The sequence below is a fragment of the Gambusia affinis genome, linkage group LG21 (assembly GCF_019740435.1).
Source record: "Gambusia affinis linkage group LG21, SWU_Gaff_1.0, whole genome shotgun sequence".
NCBI classification, from domain to species: Eukaryota; Metazoa; Chordata; class Actinopteri; order Cyprinodontiformes; family Poeciliidae; genus Gambusia; species Gambusia affinis.
The window spans coordinates 15970517-15992498 of NC_057888.1; the positions used below are offsets into that span (position 1 = coordinate 15970517).

Genomic DNA, 21982 nt, shown 5'->3' on the forward strand with positions numbered 1-21982 from the left:
TCATGTGTTGACAGATTGTCTGTCTGATGATGAGGACATTTACCGTCAGGTTCGAATGTTATACGCTCAGGCAAATATTCTTGTCCGTAAATTTGGATTCTGTTCAGAAGAAGTGAAACTGAACTTGTTTAGATCATATTGTACATCACTGTAAAGTGTATACTGCACATTTGTGGTGTAATTTTAAAAAAGCCAGTCTTCAAAGATTGAAGGTGGCTTATAATGATGCTATTAGACTTTTGTTAAATAAACCCAGATGGTCCAGTGCCAGTGAACTGTTTGTATCTGCCCGAGTCAGCACTTTGATGGATGTCTTGAGAAAACTTATGTATAGATTTATTTGTCGCTTAAATGAGTCTAATAATAGAATTATACTACTGTTGACAAATGTTAAATATAGTGCAGTAAAATACTCATCTGTACTCTGGAGACATTGGTATGATTGCCTTCTGTAAGGCTAGAAGTCATGTATTTGTATTTTTTATTTTTTGTACTTTTTATTCTTTTATTGTCTTTGTTTTCTTTTTTATGTAATCTGGACTCTGAGTTTGTAATATAGCCTCCCGGTTTCACTCGCACGCGAAGCTCCAAGACATGCGCAGTGGTTTCTTCTGAGCGGGAGAAGATGTCTGTCTAACCGTCAGTAATAGAATCCCGCTACATTAATTACAAGATATGGCGACATGTAAATTCAGCAGCGCTTCGTCCAACTTTTGTCGTCACTTGGAAAGGAAGCTTAAAGAAAGATAAGCTCTGTGGACACACATATGTTACATCTGCAATGAAAAAAAGAACTCTATATCAAGAATGATTTATCTTTGTGGGTGATGGTAATCACAACAACAAACATATTCATACATAATAACAACAGTTATATCATTTTTAGAAAACGCATAGTAATAATACAAGATGTATTTAGTGGCACCTGTAACCCCCCTGAGAGTGTGTCTAACAAACACCTAACTAAAATTCTGTGTGTGTATGTGTTGTTTTTTTTTTTACATCTAAAAATATTCTCTATAGAAATGTTCAATACACTCCAGCCTCATGAAACGAGTATGACTGGAGTCACAAACACCCAGTGGCCCAGGAGCATGTCGTCCAGGAGTGTCCCAATAGAGACATTAAGGTCTTCCTCAGTCTGTCCCTGGGCCATGTTTCTCTCATCCTCTGAAAACAATGAATCCCTTCATAATCTCTAATTCTGCCTCCCTCTCTGTTGCTGAATCTGCTCCAGTGGTTGAAGTTTGCGTGGTAAACATATCAGTCTAGTTGATATATTTTTTGTGTCTTCTTTGGCACTCTTTAGTGTTTGCTCTCATAGTTTTTCACAGTTTTTCTGGACCCGCTCCACCATGTTATCCCCTCCGATCTGCTGAAATGACTAAATTTATGTCATGGATGGAGAATGGAGGGATGGGTCAAGGAGCACTGAGAGATTTCATTGGATTAGCCCAATGTCCTTCAAGAAAATCAACCAGTGTTGAAGGTCGACACTTACACATGCTCTTCTGTCCATTCATATCTACACATATCTTTGAATATTAAATGTGCCTTTCAACAGACATCACATCATGTGGAGGTATTTGATATAAATCATCCTTTAAGCACCATGATGCTAACATTAAAATTAAACAGTGACTTCCTCTTTGTTGTTGTCAGACTCAACTCATCAGTAACAAGGTTTTATTTCGAAATTATAGTCGTGAAATTTGGCTAAATTAGTTTCTATATTCTTCAAATTAATTTTTCTTTATATAAAGTCATTTTCTCCTGACATTTATTGCTGTCTTCTGTTATATTCTATTGACAGTTAGTAGTTACCATAGCAACCAGTAACAGTAGGCCAGTTCCCTTTTACCATCTTTAACTCTGGTATGTATTAAGATCAGCTCTGTGCTTTCTTTACTATGTTTTAACATGTATGTTAGACAAATTTAATCATATACAGTGTTTGATGTTTTGTCATGGTTTGTATATATTTTAGCTGTTTTCATAAATAATATTGCACATTTTAGCTATCTTTACATTTACAACTGTTAACTGTTATCTGTACATTAGGAACAATTTGGGTTATTTATTGTACTTTTATTTAATGTCTAGGGGCTGGACTGATGTTAACCACCAGCTTGACCTTCTCTCTTGTTAAGTATGCCTCAATTTCTGATACAAAGTAGCATTTCAGTTGCCAGTTGTGTGTTAGTTTTTAAATATAAATGTGTGTATTCTCCATCTAGTAAAGTTGCATATTGACATTTGTATTAAAGAAAAGGTTAGCTATGTCGATATTTTATGTAAATTTATTTTAAATCCCACTATACGATCACAGTAAGCCTACTGTCTGTGACTTTGTGGCACAAACTGCTGGTCTGACGTTAACCACCAACGTTTACACACGGTCGCGGGAGGGAACCTTGTCAGTCGTCCGCGGAGCAAGTTCTAAAAATAGCCTTTGTCATTAGGGAGCACTGCCAAAGAAATTATTGAATTTAATCTTTTTACATTGAAGTAATAACATTTGTTTATATTTAGAGTTTTAAAAAAGGAGATGATAAAAAAAAACCGTTTAAAATAAACGTTTATGAATAAAACTCTTTCCTACGGTTAAAGTTCAGAACTGCGCAGACGCCTGCAGGATATTAACGGAGGGCAGTAGCGCCTGCAGCTGTACATTCTCTGCGAACCTTGAGATTTTCCTTTAAGTAGAAAGAGAAAAAAATAATTTCTGGATTTTTTATTATTTAACCATCTTTACTATTAACAAAATTGTGGGGGGGGGGATTTTTGTGCCAAAACATTTTGTACGTATAGCGCACATCTGTGTGAGTCTTTGGGGCTCAAAGGTTACCCAAAGCCTAAATCTTTTTGGTCCGTTTACTTTTTATTTATTTGCCGGCTTGACGCTTTTTCTATAAGATAAAGATGAACGACAGGAGTTTGAACCTCTCGTAATTGTAAGAGCGGTCGTTTGGATCCAAGCGGAGCTTTTTACCGTGTGCGGTTCTGCCGGGTCGTCGGTTTATGAGCTTCTTAGATGTTTCCCGAACTGGAGAGCTGATGGGTCACCTGTCGGCTGACATCCGCCGCTCTTCCTGAGCGTCGCGCTGAGACTGCGAGCTAAACAATTTAATCTAGCCAAAGTAGAGTAGAAATAAAGCAAATATTGCTGCTTCACCTTCTCATCCTCTGGACGTCTGACACCACCTGACCCTGCGATCAACACTCCCCTCTCTCCGTGAACCACGGTGGTACGGTATATAGGCTTCGCTTCTATGTCTTTATTATTTAGCATCGTCTGAAAAAAAATGTCTCTTGTGGTTTAGGTTTGTGCAGATTTTTACGCATTGGGGAGGTGGTTGTGCTCCTGCAGGTCAGGTGCGGTGATAGTTTTGTGCTGCCCTCCGATCTGTCGGACCTTTTTTTTTTTTTTCTGGACATCTGCTGTTGTCAGCCAGCGGGTGACCCGTCAGCTGTTCAGTTCGCGAAACCACAAAAAAAGCTAATAAACCCGCGACCCGCCCGAACCGCACATTGTAAAAAGCTCAGGCGGAATCTTAGAACTACGGGAGGTTCGAACTCCACTCGTTCATTTCTAGCTTACAGAAAAACGCCAACCCGTGAAATAAACAAAGGCAAACTGAATTTCGGCTTTGGCAACCCTCAGAGACCGTACACAGCTGTGTGTATCATATCTTTTGACACAAAAGATGTTTATTTTCTCCACAATTTTGCTGATAGTAAAGAGGGTTTGATAATAAAACAATAACTATTCTTTTCTTTTCTTTTTTTTTATTTATTTAAAGGAAAATTTCAAGGTACTCAGTAGTCCCTAACATTAATATGATCGGGCAGCATGTAATCATATGTACATGTATGAATTATTGTCATAGAGGCTGAGCCAAGAATATTTATGTCTGCATCAAACAAGTAGCCCTTCGTATTACTCTGTACCCATGAAGTAGCTCCCAGTCTTAAAAAGGTTGGTGACCCCTGCTTTATATGATAAACACAGCCAGCTTGAATATGTGTTGTGAAGTCAACCTAATGGACCTACGACGAACAGAGAAAGGTTGCATATCCATCAGATTTACTTTGAAACACAGAAGGTGGTGGTCTGACCTGCTGTTGATCAATTAAAATACATTCAGTTTATTTTAATCTAAACTGGTTCTGATTCATCTGCAGCTCCTTTGGTAAGTCTGTGTTGATTTAATTTATCATTATGTACGTTTTCTGACTTTAATTGTGTTGCAGAATCATTTTAATGATATGAAACAATTGTGAAATATTTTTCAAAAATTTAATGTCTGCCTTTTAATCATGTAAGCTGTGATTTTATCACAAGGCTGCTTTAAAAATATGAATCTCATCTCTAGGTTGTTCCAGTCAGAGAGATGAAGAAGCTCTGTCACCCGTCTAACAACATCCTGATAGTCAGTAATTTACTGCTTGTCTTCTTTCTTCCAGGTGAGTTTGTTTGTTCACTCTCTTTTATTTGGAGACGTCACATAAATCACTTCTAGTCTGAAATATTTGACTCCAATGTGGTTCAAAGGATCCACATGTTACATGGAGATGAACTGGAGTTTGTGGATCATGAACTTTCTCAACAGGATGATTTTTCTCCATGTTATTTTCATAATTTATCTGTTTTACAGGTGCTTTGGCTCATTGCGGTAGTTCTCTAACCCAGCACATGCATACACCCCCTGAGATTGAAGCTCTGATTGGATCTTGTGTGGAAATCCCATGTAGATTTGATACTTTGCCAGGATTTGACATCAGCAAACCCATTTTCGGAATCTGGATGAAAAATAAGGCGTCACATCATGAGGGAGCAACGGAACTTATATTTAACAGCAGTGGGTCAATTAACACCCATCAAATGGAAATAACTGGAGATCTGACAGCGAAAAACTGCAGCACTCGGATTCCTGATTTAACAGCAGATCATACAGACAAGTACTTCTTAAGAATTGAGAACGGGGCCACGACAGCAACATTTTGTGATGATCCTTTTACGTTGACAGTTAACGGTAAGAGAGCTGTTTCTTATTGCTGTGTAATATACACTCACCAGTCACTTCATTAGGTACGCCTTGCTAGTGATGTCTTGGGAACCCTTTCGCCTTCAGAACTGTCTTAATCCTTTGTAGCATAGATTCAACAAGGTACTGGAGACATTCCTCAGAGAATGTGGTCCATGTGGACATTATAGCATCACGCAGTTGCTGCAGATTTGTCGGTTGCACATCTGTGATGTTTATGACATGGAGCGTTATCCTGACGGAAGCAGCCATCAGAAGATGTGTACACTGTGGTCGTAAAGGGACAGACATGGTCAGCAACAATACTCAGGTAGGCTGTGGCGTAACTTGACACGATGCTCATTTGGTACCAATGGGCCCAAAGTGTGCCAGGAAAATATCCTCCACACCACTGCACCACCTGACCCGCTGATACAAGGAAAGACGGATCCATTCTGTGATGATGTCGATGACAAATTCTGACCCTACCATCCGAATGTCACAGCAGAAATTGAGACTCATCAGACCAGGCAAATTTTTTGCTCTCCTGCATACCTCAGTTGTAACAGGGGGTTATTTGAGTTAGTGTTGCCGTTCTGTCAGCTCGAACCAGTCTGGCCATTCTCCTCTCACCTCTGGCATCAACAAGGCATTTGCACCCACAGAACGGTCCCGCTCACTGGATATTTTCTCTTTATCTTACCATTCTCTGTAAATCCCAGAGATGGCTGTGCATGAAAGTCCCAGTAGATTAGCAGTTTCTGAAATACTCAGTTCGGCCCGTCTGGCACCAACAACCATGCCACGTTCGAAGTCACTTAAATCACCTTTCTTCCCCATTCTGATATTTGCTTTGAACTGCAGCAGATTGCCAACTTAATGCCTAAATGCATGTGATTGACTGGTTGGACTTTTGTGTTAATGAGCAGTTGAACAGGTGTACCTAATAAAGTGGCCAGTGAGTGTATTTTAGCTGTAGTTATGTGGTAAAATGATGAATTTGCAAATGTGACCAGAATTACTCAAAAATCAATGCTGCATATGCAGTCTGATTAGAAAATGTCAGCAAAATAAAATATTAGATATAAACAAATTGCAAATCAGATATAGATATGCACCAAAAGACTGTTGACAAAAACTGTAAGCAGAGAAATGTGATGCATGAACTGAACCTAAACTGATGTAAAGAATGACATATTTACTACAATATTATCAGCTCTACCAGTGACAAAGTTGTTTGGGGTTACAAAACCTAAAACCAAGCCCTAAGCATAATGTCACAGTTAGTATTGAAGTCAATAGCACATAAAAAAAGCAATATTTTGTATGAAGTGTAAGAGAATTCAGTTTCAATAACTCTCCAAACAATTTTTGTTTTGGTTTTGATATTTTGAGTATTTTTGGTTGGTTTGGTAAATTTTTCCTCTAGACTGCTGCTCCCTCCCAGCTGGAGGACATCAGCTTATCACCTCTGTTCTTCATTTTAACAATCACTAATTCTAGAGTTTATACTCCAAGTCATCCTTCAACCAAGATTCTCTTTTACTGTTTTCTCTTTCATTTATCTATTTCTGATTTAAATCTAACGCTGAATTCATCGACGTTGTTAACTTTACATGAATTCACAAACTGTTACTCGTAGATTTTTTTAGCTGATTAGGTCGTACGTAAAATGATGACACTTTTAGTTTTCAACGCATTAATCTAATGCAGAGACTTCAATACATTGAGCAATATTAAAAACAATAAAGGTTTGTCTTCGACCGGAGTTATTATAATAACTTCTGGTCCAAACACCACAGTGCTTATCACAAATTATCTGCCTTACTGTCCTTGACAATTTTATAAAAATATCTGCAGAGAAAAAAAACTCACACACACAAAAAATGCCTCCAAGATGTCTCATTTGTTTACAGGATAGCAACATTTATAGTGGTCCCTTCTTTTTTCCTGATTGGGGATTGATTTCCAGTTGTATCTCAGAAGGTTCCACTCAGTCACATTTTATTTATTTTCTAACACCAGAGATAGCTTGTGGATTGGAAGACAATGAACATCTGCAGCATTGCCATTTGGTTGTAGGTGTGAATACCAGAAGCAACATTTTTTAAGACTCCACCTTGCAGCTAGAATCTTAATGAGAATGCATAAGCATGACCATTTCACAACAATTCTTCACTCATTTTCTTGACTTCCTGACTCTGTTAGGAGTCAATACAAGGTCTACCTCCAATGGATACATACAGGAATGTAAACCACTAGCTCACATTTTACTCTTAAGAGTAGAGCAACAGTCTAGTGCATGCTCGTGGGTTAATTTGTCCTTCTCATTGTCTAGCGTTAGACACACTAACACAGCCAGCGGCTGCAGGCGGGGTGCTGTGACGTGTGGGTCAGGTTTTCTCTGTGTATTGTTTTGAAGGCAGGCTGCCAGGTTAAACTGTGGAACAGATTGCTTTCACCCACACTAGCAGAAGTTTGTGAAGCTCTGTGTTCAGTGTGACAAGTAACTGCGTAGAAATAAATGATATGGAGAAGTATTTTTTTGAAGCATGTTCATTTTACCAAGGTTATTTACTTAAATTAAGGTTTGCAGATTATCTTGTGTATTCCCAGACTGAAAGTAAAACTAAGATTTTAGAGCCGAAATCATTAAACATTACAATTTAGAGAATTGTTAATATTGAGTACAGTCTCAGCCGACTGTAATTTACACTATGTCAGCATAGTTGTCTTTGACGCCCTGGGAAAATCACTTTTCTGGGGGGATCATCACCAACACATTCTCTCCACTACATTCACATGAACAGCTTAGTCATCCCCAGCACAAAGTTTAGCACCATAATAGACCCTCCCTTCTCTGCTGACGCCCTTCACTAAAAAGGTGCCATTCTCATATACTTTTCTCATTTACCTTTACAAAAGTTCGTCATTGATCCTTTACAACAACGTCACTTAATCATTCGAGGCACCATGACGGACGTTTGAAGTGAACTGGTCTGCCCAAGTTGCTTTTCCCAGTTTTTTCATGGCTTCTTCTTGTTCGAGTCAAGCCAGTTTGCCTGTAAACGTTACACACATTTCCCCTTATACTGGAGCATCCTTAAAAACACACAAAAGAAGAGTTTTTACCATACATGTTAGTCTACATGACAGTGCGGCATTATCTCCATGGTTACTGACGGTTGAACGAGTACATTCTCCTTAATGAGATATTTGATATCTTTCTAATCATACTTGCTTCTAAAGATTATGAACGCTAGTCTTCTTACCTTGTAAAAAAATGTTCACCTCAAATTCGCAGTTACACTGAGGGCTGACAGTCATTATGATTGACGGCTGCTGTCCAGCACCGCCGTATCTTTCCTCACTACAAGTTATAAGATAAAGTGACAAGTTTGCTTTGCATCCTTGCCTGTTTGTGCAGCCAACCACACAGCATCCTATGACCACTTTTAAACTCAAGTCAACTAAACAGAAGAGATATAAGGGCTCCTTTAAAGCTACTGTTTTTTTAATAGCTTTAAAGGAGCACATTGGTAGTTGTCATGGCGGAGTGGGCAAAGGTCAATAAATAACAGGTCAATAAAGGCAAGGTTTCATGGAATTATAAACTTGTTGATGAGTAAAATGGTGTTGTAGTTGTAGGTATAATGTCCAAATAAGCAAAACTGTATTTTCTGTTGTGTTTCACCTTCTGACATTTCTGATATGAAACCACAGATTCTCCTTGGACTCCCATTATTGTTGTTTCTGGACGTAATCTGAGGGAGCATCAATCTGTCACAATAACCTGCTCAGCTTATACACCCTGTTTACTCTCACCTCCTGAACTCACCTGGAACCTCAAAAAAGACTCTCGCAGACAAATAGAGAAAAGTACTGATGGAACCTTGACAAGTAAACTCCAGGAGAGCATCACTTTGTCAGACGAGCATGATGGATACACCATCAACTGCACTGCTAGATATCCTGTGAGAAACGGATTCAAACAGGCAGAGTCAACAAAGCTTCTCAATGTTTTATGTAAGTGATCCTGTCAGCACATCATGGTTCATGTTTAGTCCATTTACTTGATCAACTCACAATAAAAAAGATTGTGATATTTAAATCTAGGCAACACAACCAATGTCTATCTGGGTGTGCATCTTACATAATCATAGACAGCAGGCCTACAGTATGCATGGTGAGATCATCTTTGTCAGAACCTACTTATAAATGTCATAATTGTCATCCGCATTCTTTTCTATTAGAGATGATGGGTCTGTTGTGAGCATTTCGTCTCTTGGAGTCGGCTTTTTGAAGTGTACGATTGGAGCCAACTCCTCACTGTAGCCTTCCCTTCTTAATTATGAGGGAAGGCTACAAAGACAGCAGGTCATTGAGTACTCCACAGGAAAGGTAGAGACAGAGCGAGAAAAAAAAGAGAGAGAGAGAGAGCCATCTCCCGACCTTTTCCCTTTGCCTGCTTCACTCTCACACTTTAAGTGGCTCCACTGAGTGGATTCTGCTCGGCTCAAGGCATAACTTTATTTTGATTAGCACAGCAGCATTGTGCCAATCACGTGTGAGGATATAGGCACATAACATTATATGAAAACAGAGAGGGGGACAGACAGGAGAGTCAATACCCTCAGTCAATAGATAGCGCTGAGGTTGAGAATGTGCTGCAAAAACCCATAAATGTAGCTGATACCTATAAGCAAAGGAGCATTTGGCTGTAGATTAAAAATATTTTGTAATAATACATTATTGTTGTGGGTCTGTTCAGTTAATTTGTTTACCATATTTTGTTTGTTTGCTTGTTTGTATTTTTTTATTGAAAGTTTGATTAAATTATTATGCAGAAGTTAGCATGTCTGTTTTCATAACAGAACAAATATATAAAATTAAGGAAGTCTAAGGCTTCTTATACAGGGTATAAGAAGCCTTAGTTGAATGCAAAATGATATGTCATATAAAACATTCCTGTCTCCCAAGTTATATTACTATGTGGGGCTGCAGATGATGATAAATTAAGAGACGTTTGGGAGTCAAAAGAGCCGGCTCGTCTTTGTAAGCTCTCTCTGAAAATGCTAGCAAATGCTAAGTTAAGTCTTTGCAATGAACTCATCTATGTAAATTAATTTAGGATTTCACTATGATCTTTGAAAAATAGTGTAATTTTAATGCCTTTATTCTTCATGCAAAAATATTCTCTGTTGAAGTAGAAAACAAAACTTTTCGAGTTATTAAAAGACATATTACTGGTCAATTTAATGACATTTATTTAGGCATGTTTTGAATGTTTCATGGTGATTAAAAAATGCAGAATTTAAGTATCTTTTGGAGATTCTGAGTCGCAGCGTTTCACAAGTTTTAATGTAATCTAAAGGGAAAACAAGTTATAAAGATTTTAAAGCACTGCAGCAAACTTAATGTCTAACTCACATGATAGTGATGTTGATTAAACGCACTTTGAATGTTCTTTCAAGTACAATTTTAGCAGCCTACCTGTGTAAAGTAAATATATCGTCTCATTTTCCTCAGATGCTCCTAGAAACACCTCAGCATCCATCAGTCCATCAGCTTTGGTGTCAGTAGGTAGCAGGGTGGAGTTGAGCTGCTCCAGCAGAGCCAAACCTCCACCCAGCTTCTCCTGGTTCAGGAAGGAGAGACAAAGATTCATTAAAGAGTCTTCGGAGCAGGCTTACAGCTTCAGTGCTTCTCTTCAAGAAGCCTATGAGTGTGAGGCCCAAAATACGCTTGGTAGAGAGGAATCGGAAACCATCTGTGTTGACATCATTGGTAATGCATGTAGTTTTCTTAAAAAGATCATTTCATTTCTATCCATTTCATATATATATATATATATATATATATACATATATATATATATATATATATATATATATATATATATAGTGGCATATCAAGATACTGGTTAGACAGAATGATTACAGCTGTGTCTTAGGAAGACCACATTAAAAGACGAGTTTAAAATGTGCTGTTTGCTTACTTAATCGGGGGGTGTCTGAGGACCAGTCAGTATCTGGTGTGACCACCATTTCACTCTCGCAGCGCAACACATCTCCTTCACATAGAGTCTAACAGCTTGTTGGTTGTGGCTTGTGGAGTGATGGTCCATTCCTTTAAAAAGTGGACTGACATTTAACGGCTGTTCAAAGCTGATGGATATTTTCATGAAAAATGGGAGCAAAAACGTGTTACGTTTATAATTTTCTTCAGTATATGTACACACAACAATCATGTTTTTTTTACATGCATAAATGTGTGACACATGTAGGACATTATCTGTGTCTGATGTGAAATTTCAGGTGCTCCTGTGACTCCCAAAATTACAATACCTCCTGGTACACTGAAGGAGGGCAAAACTGTCACTATAACCTGCTCAGCTTCAACTCCCTGTAAAAACTCACTTCCTGAACTCACCTGGAATCTCCAAGAAGACTCTCACGAACAAACAGAGGAAAACGCAGATGGAACCTTTACAAGAAAAATCCAGAAGAGCATCACTCTGACAGACAAACATGATAGATCCAACATCAGCTGTTCTTCCAGACATCCTTTTAATGGACAAAGAAACATAGTTGTGACAAACGTGACTCTCAATGTTCTCTGTAAGTGATTGTGTCAGTAGGTCATGGTTCAGTTGTTTCTGATCAATAAAGTTCATATTTGTCTCATTTTCCTCAGATGCTCCTACAAACATCTCAGTATCCGTCCATCCATCACAATTGGTGCGTAAAAATTCTGTAGTGAGCGGGGTGTGCACCAGCAATGGCAACCCTCCTCCCACGGTTAGGTGGGTGTATTACGGACCCGGGATGAACGAAACAACCCCTTCAGAAAAAGACCATTGGTACGATGCTACTGAACAAGCAGAATTTTACTGTTATGCTAGAAATGAAATGGGTTATCTGCTAACGGATCTCTTCTGTATTGACCTCTACGGTAAGGCTTATTGGTTTTTTTTAATGAGATAATTTCATTTCTTCCACTTTATATATGTATGTACACACAGCTGTGGAAAAAGTTAAGAGACCACTTAAAATGATCAGTTTCTCTGATTTTACTTTTTATAGGTATTTGTTAAAGTAAAATGATCATTGTTCCTTTATTTTATGAAATACTGAAAATATGTCATTCATGCAGAAAATTGCAGTTCTTTCAGACCTCATATAATGCAAAGAAAATAAGTTCATATTCATTTAGAAACAATGATGCTGATGTTTTAACTCAAGAAGTGTTAGGTCTAAATTACCTAGACACAAAGAAGAGACAAGAGTCAGAATTTAGTTTTACATGCAGGGAGAACACAGTTGAACACAGTTACAGATTTCGGCCTATGTTCTGAATCTTCAACTGAGTCTCCTGCTTTTATTAGAATTGGGAACACCCTAGTTACAGACAGTGGGCAGCCCTGAAGGAAGGGGGAGCATAAACAGCTGCACACTCACATGAATATAACTCATTTACACTATCTTCAAATAGTATTTCATAAGATAAGACTATAGATTTGCAGTTCCTCTGGGTGATCAATTCCAAAATGTCTTGTTCATGGTATCCTCCTTCTTCACTCCTCAGCAGCCCACTTCCAGATTTTCTGCAAACACTTCGAAACACTCAATGCCCATTATTAAAATGTAAATCCAAAGATAAATAAGTGGATGGTAATATAAAATAAAGGTAAAGCAAATAAATGATAATATAATATAAGATTCTTCCAACAAGAAGAGTTCAGAAATCAATATTTGGTCTTTTGATCGTTTTTATGTTTGTATATGTAAATGGTGTTATAAATATCAGCATCTTAAAAATGAAAGGTGTGTGTATGTATGTATGTATGTATGTATATATATATATATATATATAAATGTGTGTATACATTACGTGGCCAAAATAAGAGTCTCTATCTTGATTTAACTAAGCAAATATTTATAGCCCTCCGATTGGATAATTGCTTCGTTGGCAATTATGTTCCAGCTGACAACAAGAAGACGGGCAGGTGAAGTGATTACCCATCATGCCTTGTGCCTCCTGTCAAGCCTGTGGAGATAGTGCTATAATGTGAGGTTGCTGCAGTTGGTCATGTCTGGGTTCAGCAATATCAGCTCCAAGAATGAGGTCATCTGGCTACCTGAATATACTGACCAGGTCATTCAATGGGTTTTTTTCTTCCCTCATTCATGAGCATATTGAAAGATGACAATGCCAGGATTCACTGGGTTTGACTTGTGAAAGACTGGTTCAGGGAGCACGAGGCATCATTTCCACACATGGATTGTCCACCACAGAGTCCAGACCTAAACTCCATTGAGAATCTTTGGGATGTACTGGAGAAGACTTTGTGCAGTGGTCAGACTCTACCGTCATCAAAATGCAAGATCCTGGTGAAAAGTTACTCCAACACTGGATGGAAATAAATCTTGTGTGTTTCAATAAGCATTGCAGAAACTTATCGAAACAAGGCCAAAGATGAACCTGGATGTAATCAAAGCTAAACGTGGTCCAGTGAAATATCAGAGTCTGGGACCTTTTTCTTGATGGAGACTTTTTTTGGCCAGGCAGTGTATATATTTTTATCACCAAAAATATAAACAAAACCCTTTTGTTTTTGCTCCCATTTCTTTATGAACTGAACTCAAACATCTAAAATATTTTCTCTACCACCATTTCTCTCCAATATTGTTCACTAATATGTCTAAATCTGTGACAGTGAGCACTTTTCCTTTCAAAACATTTATCCATCCCGTCTCTCAAGCATATCAAGATACCAGTTAGACAGAATGATTACTGCACAGGTGTGCCTTAGACAGGCCACATTACAAGACCAGTTTGAAATGTGCTGTTTGCTTAATTGTTGGGTCTGAAAACAGTCAGTATCTGGTGTGACTACCAAGTACTGATGTGTCCAACCAGATGTGTCCACCACATCTCCTTCACATGGAGTTGATCAGATTGTTTATTGTAGCCTTTATAAAGTGGACCAACATTTAACGGCTGTTCAAAGCTGATGGATATTTCCATGAACTGGAACATGCTGTTGTATGCACTGATCCAGAACATCCTCACCATGTTCAATGGGTGACATGTTTGGTGAGTATGCTGGCCATGCACAAACTGGGATGTTTTCAGCCTACAGGAATTGTGCACTGATGCTTTCAACGTGGGACGGTTCACTAGCATGCTGTGATATGAGGCGTTGTTTGTGGATGAATGCCACAACAATGGGCCTCAGGATTGCTTCTTGGTATCTCTGTGCATTCAAAATGCCTTGGATAAAATGCACCTGTGGTCAATGTCCTTGACATACGCCTGCCTATACCACAAACCCGCTTCCACCATATGTCACTCAATCCACAACGTTAACCTCAGCAAACCATTCACCCACACAATGAAACAGACACTATCATCCGTCTGCCCCGAACAGTGAAAACTGGGATTCAACCATGAAGATCACATCTCTCCAACATGCCAGACAAAGTGCTCAGTGTCAGATTTAGACAGATTAGTGAACAATATGTGAGCGAAATGGTTATATTGAAAACGTTTTTGGTCTTTGACTTCAGCTCATGAAAAATGGGAGCAAAAACGTGTTACGTTTATAATTTTGTTCAGTATATGTGTAAAATTCGGCTTAAAGCGGGACTCACAATACAATCAAGGGGGATCTGTCCAGGAATTAGGTAAAATATGCTACACCATTAATTTGATAAAAATAAATAAATACCCAATCACTCAATAAGAAATTTGCTGATTCTTAGCAACAATGATTTATTCAAAAAGAATTACGATATAATAAAATAACAATAGTTAATTTTGATAAATGGATCGATATCAAATTCCTTAAAAAAATAATTATGGTAGATTTATTTCACTCACTTTGAATCTGCAAAATACCTAAGTAATTAAATGTCCAAAATTTTCCCCTCCTTTTGTCAAAGAGATTTTTGACCACAAAGAAGTTCCATATCCTCGCAAAATAAACAAAGTCCTGGATGTATTTCCCCGTTTTAATCCAAATCCCGATCCACAATGAAAAATCCAAACGTCAAAACCTCTCCCAAAAGAGATATGAAAAAATGAGTGGTACCGCCAAAAATCCCCAAAAGAAAAGTAAAGTCCAGATCTCACCGGGGACGTCTTTCTTTCCCTCGTGGCGTCCTCTTGCAGGCGGCGTTTTCTGGGCGCAAACACCGATACAGTTCCTAAGATACGATCTGTGGCACGTGGCGAACTTTGATTCGCTGTTTTATGTCTTTTTTTTTTTTTTTTTACTAGTTCTTAAACGTTCAGACAAGTCAAAAGTCCCGCTGCACAGATCTAACGGTGAGCGTCTTCCTCTCCGGTTGCGCCTTTCGCGCCGACGCACACGCCCTTTATTTAATCACTAATTTCCCACACACCTGAAAACATCATGATTCATCCAAAACAGTTACAAACAGTGGAAACTCGGAATAATTTTTAACAATGAAATCACAGCAACTCTTCTACATCACAGTTTGATACATTTACTTTTTAATGTATTTATTCAGAAAATAAACAAACATAGTGGTTATGTTACATATGTATATTTCCAATGCATATTGGAACACCCAACTATCATGTTTATTGTGTGTTCCAATAAACATGATTGTTGAACACACAACAATCATGTTTTTTTACATGCATAAATATGTGACATGTAGGACATTATTTGTGTCTGATGTGAAATTTCAGATCTTCCTTTGACTCCCGTAATCAATATACCTTCTGGTGAACTGATGGAGGGCCAAACCGTCACTATTACCTGCTCAGCTACAAGTGGGTGTCCACTCTCTCGTCCTGAACTCACCTGGAATCTCGGACAAGACTCTCTCAGACAAGCAGTGACACGCCGAACTAAATATTCAAGTGAAATCCAGAAGAACATCACTCTGACAGAGAAATATGATGGATACAACATCAGCTGTTCTTCCAGTCATCCTTTAAATAGAGAAAACAACACAGTTGTGACAAACGTGACTCTCAATGTTCTCTGTAAGTGATCGTGTCAGTAGGTCATGGTTCAGTTGTTTCTGATCAATAAATTTCCTATTTGTCTCATTTTCCTCAGATGCTCCTAGAAACACCTCAGTATCCATCCATCCATCAGATTCGGTGTTAAACAGTACACATGTTATCATGACATGCTCCAGCAGAGCCAAACCTCCTCCCGACTTCGTGTGGTTAAAGGAAGATAAATTAGGATTAAGGAAAGTCTCAGAAAGTTACAATATGGAGTTCATTGCTCATGAGCGAGGAGACTACCACTGTATGGCCACAAATAATATTGGTAGTGAGAAATCAGAAAGCATCTGTATTGACCTTCTTGGTAAGGCTTATTGGGTTTTTTTAATAAGATCATTTCATTTCTTCCACTTTATATATGTATGTACACACAGCTGTGGAAAAAGTTAAGAGACCACTTAAAATGATCAGTTTCTCTGATGTTACTTTTTATAGGTATATGTTAAAGTAAAATGATCATTGTTCCTTTATTTTATGAAATACTGAAAATATGTCGTTATGCAGAAAATTGCAGTTCTTTCAGACCTCATATAATGCAAAGAAAATAAGTTCATATTCATTTAAAAACAATAATGCTGATGTTTTAACTCCAGAAGAGTTCAGAAATCAATATTTGGTCTTTTGATCCTTTCTATGTCTGTATATGTAAATGGTGTTATAAATATCAGCATCGTAAAAATGAAAGGTGTGTGTATGTATATACACACACATATATATATATATATATATATATATATTGGCTTATTGGTTTATATATATATATATATATATATATATATATTGTGTGTGTGTGTATACATTACGTGGCCAAAATAAAAGTCTCTATCTTGATTTAACTAAGCAAATAGTTATAGCCCTCCGATTGGATAATTGCTTCGTTGGCAATTATGTTCCAGCTGACAACAAGACGGGCAGGTGAAGTGATTACCCATCATGCCTTGTGCCTCCTGTCAAGCCTGTGGAGATAGTGCTATAATGTGAGGTTGCTGCAGTTGGTCATGTCTTGGTTCAGCAATATCAGCTCCAAGAATGAGGTCATCTGGCTACCTGAATATACTGACCAGGTCATTCAATGGTTTTTTTTCTTCCCTCATTCATGAGCATATTGAAAGATGACAATGCCAGGATTCACTGGGTTTGACTTGTGAAAGACTGGTTCAGGGAGCACGAGGCATCATTTCCACACATGGATTGTCCACCACAGAGTCCAGACCTAAACTCCACTGAGAATCTTTGGGATGTACTGGAGAAGACTTTGTGCAGTGGTCAGACTCTACCGTCATCAAAATGCAAGATCCTGGTGAAAAGTTACTCCAACACTGGATGGAAATAAATCTTGTGTGTTTCAATAAGCATTGCAGAAACTTATCGAAACAAAGCCAAAGATGAGCCTGGATGTAATTAAAGCTAAACGTGGTCCAGTGAAATATCAGAATCTGGGACCTTTTTCTTGATGGAGACTTTTTTTGGCCAGGCAGTGTATATATTTTTATTACCAAAAATATAAACAAAACCCTTTTGTTTTTGCTCCCATTTCTGTATGAACTGAACTCAAACATCTAAAATATTTTCTCTACCACCATTTCTCTCCAATATTGTTCACTAATGTGTCTAAATCTGTGACAGTGAGCACTTTTCCTTTCAAAACATTTGTCCATCCCGTCTCTCAAGCATATCAAGATACCAGTTAGACAGAATGATTACTGTACAGGTGTGCCTTAGGCAGGCCACATTACAAGACCAGTTTGAAATGTGCTGTTTGCTTGGTTGTTGGGTCTGAAAACCAGTCCAACCTGATGAGTCCAAAACATCTCCTTCACATGGAGTTGATCAGATTGTTTATTGTAGCCTTTATAAAGTGGACCAACATTTAACGGCTGTTCAAAGCTGATGGATATTTCCATGAACTGGAACAAGCTGTTGTATGCACTGATCCAGAACATCCTCTCCATGTTCAATGGGTGACATGTTTGGTGAGTATGCTGGCCATGCACAAACTGGGATGTTTTCAGCCTACAGGAATTGTGCACTGATGCTTTCAACGTGGGACGGTTCACTAGCATGCTGTGATATGAGGCGTTGTTTGTGGATGAATGCCACAACAATGGGCCTCAGGATTGCTTCTTGGTATCTCTGTGCATTCAAAATGCCTTGGATAAAATGCACCTGTGGTCAATGGCCTTGACATACGCCTGCCTATACCACAAACCCGCTTCCACCATATGTCACTCAATCCACAACGTTAACCTCAGCAAACCGTTCACCCACACAACGAAACAGACACTATCATCCGTCTGCCCCGAACAGTGAAAACTGGGATTCAACCATGAAGATCACATCTCTCCAACTTGCCAGACAAAGTGCTCAGTGTCAGATTTAGACAGATTAGTGAACAATATGTGAGCGAAATGGTTATATTGAAAATGTTTTTGGTCTTTGACTTCAGCTCATGAAAAATGGGAGCAAAAACGTGTTACGTTTATAATTTTGTTCAGTATATGTGTAAAATTCGGCTTAAAGCGGGACTCACAATACACTCAAGGGGGATCTGTCCAGGAATAAGGTAAAATATGCTACACCATTAATTTGATAAAAATAAATAAATACCCAATCACTCAATAAGAAATTTGCTGATTCTTAGAAACAATGATTTATTCAAAAAGAATTACAATATAATGAAACAACAATAGTTAATTTTGATAAATGGATCGATATCAAAATCCTTAAAAAATAATTATGGTAGATTTATTTCACCCACTTTGAATCAGCAAAATACCTAAGTAATTAAATGTCCAAAATTTCCCCTCCTTTTATCAAAGAGATTTTTGACCACAAAGAAGTTCCATATCCTCGCAAAATAAACAAAGTCCTGGATGTATTTCCCCGTTTTAATCCAAATCCCGATCCACAATGAAAAATCCAAACGTCAAAACCTCTCCCAAAAGAGATATGAAAAAATGAGTGGTACTGCCAAAAATCCCCAAAAGAAAAGTAAAGTCCAGATCTCACCGGGGACGTCTTTCTTTCCCCTCGGTGGCGTCCTCTTGCACCGGGCGGCGTTTTCTGGGCGCAAACACCGATACAGTTCCTAAGATACGATCTGTGGCACGTGGCGAACTTTGATTCGCTATTTTATGTCTTTTTTTTTTTTTTTTTTTTTTTTTTTTTTTACTAGTCTTTAAACGTTCAGACAAGTCAAAAGTCCCGCTGCACAGATCTAACGGTGAGCGTCTTCCTCTCCGGTTGCGCCTTTCGCGCCGACTCTCACGACCTTTATTTAATCACTAATTTCCCACACACCTGAAAACATCATGATTCATCCAAAACAGTTACAAACAGTGGAAACTCGGAATAATTTTTAACAATGAAATCACAGCAACTCTTCTACATCACAGTTTGATACATTTACTTTTTAATGTATTTATTCAGAAAATAAACAAACATAGTGGTTATGTTACATATGTATATTTCCAATGCATATTGGAGCACCCAACTATCATGTTTATTGTGTGTTCCAATAAACATGATTGTTGAACACACAACAATCATGTTTTTTTACATGCATAAATATGTGACACATGTAGGACATTATTTGTGTCTGATGTGAAATTTCAGATCATCCTTTCACTCCCGCAATCAATATACCTTCTGGTGAACTGGTGGCGGGCCAAACCGTCACTATTACCTGCTCAGCTTCAAGTTGTCCACGCTCACGTCCTGAACTCACCTGGAATCTCGGACAAGACTCTCTCAGACAAGCAGTGACAAGCCCAGCTATCTATGCAAGTGAAATCCAGAAGAACATCACTCTGACAGACGAACATGATGGATACAACATCAGCTGTTCTTCCAGACATCCTTTTAATGGACAAAGAAACATAGTTGTGACAAACGTGACTCTCAATGTTCTCTGTAAGTGATCGTGTCAGTAGGTCATGGTTCAGTTGTTTCTGATCAATAAATTTCCTATTTGTCTCATTTTCCTCAGATGCTCCTAGAAACACCTCAGTATCCATCCATCCATCAGATTCGGTGTTAAACAGTACACATGTTATCATGACATGCTCCAGCAGAGCCAAACCTCCTCCCATTAGCTTCATCTGGTACAAGGAAGATAAATTAGGATTAAGGAAAGTCTCAGAAAGTTACAAGATGGAGTTCATTGCTCATGAGCGAGGAGACTACCACTGTATGGCCACAAATAATATTGGTAGTGGGAAATCGGAAAGCATCTGTATTGACCTCATTGGTAAGGCTTATTGTTTTTTTTTAATAAGATCATTTCATTTCTTCCACTTTATATATGTATGTACACACAGCTGTGGAAAAAGTTAAGAGACCACTTAAAATGATCAGTTTCTCTGATGTTACTTTTTATAGGTATATGTTAAAGTAAAATGATCATTGTTCCTTTATTTTATGAAATACTGAAAATATGTCATTATGCAGAAAATTGCAGTTCTTTCAGACCTCATATAATGCAAAGAAAATAAGTTCATATTCATTTAGAAACAATGATGCTGATGTTTTAACTCAAGAAGTGTTAGGTCTAAATTACCTAGACACAAAGAAGAGACAAGAGTCAGAATTTAGTTTTACATGCAGGGAGAACACAGTTGAACACAGTTGAAACCCAGTTACAGATTTCGGCCTATGTTCTGAATCTTCAACTGAGTCTCCTGCTTTTATTAGAATTGGGAACACCCTAGTTACAGACAGTGGGCAGCCCTGAAGGAAGGGGGAGCATAAACAGCTGCACACTCACATGAATATAACTCATTTACACTATCTTCAAATAGTATTTCATAAGATAAGACTATAGATTTGCAGTTCCTCTGGGCGATCAATTCCAAAATGTCTTGTTCATGGTATCCTCCTTCTTCACTCCTCAGCAGCCCACTTCCAGATTTTCTGCAAACACTTCGAAACACTCAAAGCACATTATTAAAATGTAAATCCAAAGATAAATAAGTGGATGGTAATATAAAATAAAGGTAAAGCAAATAAATGATAATATAATATTAGATTCTCCCAACAAGAAGAGTTCAGAAATCAATATTTGGTCTTTTGATCGTTTTCATGTTTGTATATGTAAATGGTGTTATAAATATCAGCATCTTAAAAATGAAAGGTGTGTGTATGTATATACACATACATACATACAATTATATATATATATATATATATATATATATATATATATATATACATATATATATATATATATATATATATATATAAATGTGTGTATACATTACGTGGCCAAAATAAAAGTCTCTATCTTGATTTAACTAAGCAAATATTTATAGCCCTCCGATTGGATAATTGCTTCGTTGGCAATTATGTTCCAGCTGACAACAAGAAGACGGGCAGGTGAAGTGATTACCCATCATGCCTTGTGCCTCCTGTCAAGCCTGTGGAGATAGTGCTATAATGTGAGGTTGCTGCAGTTGGTCATGTCTGGGTTCAGCAAGATCAGCTCCAAGAATGAGGTCATCTGGCTACCTGAATATACTGACCAGGTCATTCAATGGGTTTTTTTCTTCCCTCATTCATGAGCATATTGAAAGATGACAATGCCAGGATTCACTGGGTTTGACTTGTGAAAGACTGGTTCAGGGAGCACGAGGCATCATTTCCACACATGGATTGTCCACCACAGAGTCCAGACCTAAACTCCATTGAGAATCTTTGGGATGTACTGGAGAAGACTTTGTGCAGTGGTCAGACTCTACCGTCATCAAAATGCAAGATCCTGGTGAAAAGTTAGTCCAACACTGGATGGAAATAAATCTTGTGTGTTTCAATAAGCATTGCAGAAACTTATCGAAACAAAGCCAAAGATGAGCCTGGATGTAATCAAAGCTAAACGTGGTCCAGTGAAATATCAGAGTCTGGGACCT

The 21982-nt window shown here is 38.0% G+C and overlaps 1 protein-coding gene across 6 annotated transcripts in view; it reads left to right on the forward strand.

Annotated features, from left to right (window-relative positions):
- The first annotated feature begins 1817 nt into the window (after positions 1-1817).
- LOC122824031 (vascular cell adhesion protein 1-like) overlaps positions 1818-21982 on the forward strand; it is a 29162-nt gene continuing 8997 nt past the window's right edge. For 2 of the 6 annotated variants that reach the window (XM_044104201.1, XM_044104202.1), the window contains exons 1-12: positions 1818-1875; positions 2104-2149; positions 4377-4467; positions 4659-5036; positions 8751-9053; positions 10557-10814; positions 11345-11647; positions 11724-11981; positions 15750-16049; positions 16126-16383; positions 19695-19991; positions 20068-20328. In XM_044104201.1, the coding sequence (XP_043960136.1) occupies positions 4395-4467; positions 4659-5036; positions 8751-9053; positions 10557-10814; positions 11345-11647; positions 11724-11981; positions 15750-16049; positions 16126-16383; positions 19695-19991; positions 20068-20328 (2689 nt within the window). In that variant the 5' untranslated portion in view covers positions 1818-1875; positions 2104-2149; positions 4377-4394. Of the gene's footprint in view, positions 1876-2103; positions 2150-4012; positions 4194-4376; positions 4468-4658; positions 5037-8750; positions 9054-10556; positions 10815-11344; positions 11648-11723; positions 11982-15749; positions 16050-16125; positions 16384-19694; positions 19992-20067; positions 20329-21982 lie in introns of all 6 variants that reach the window. The other 4 variants (XR_006369439.1, XM_044104198.1, XM_044104199.1 and 1 more) reach the window with 3 other exon arrangements.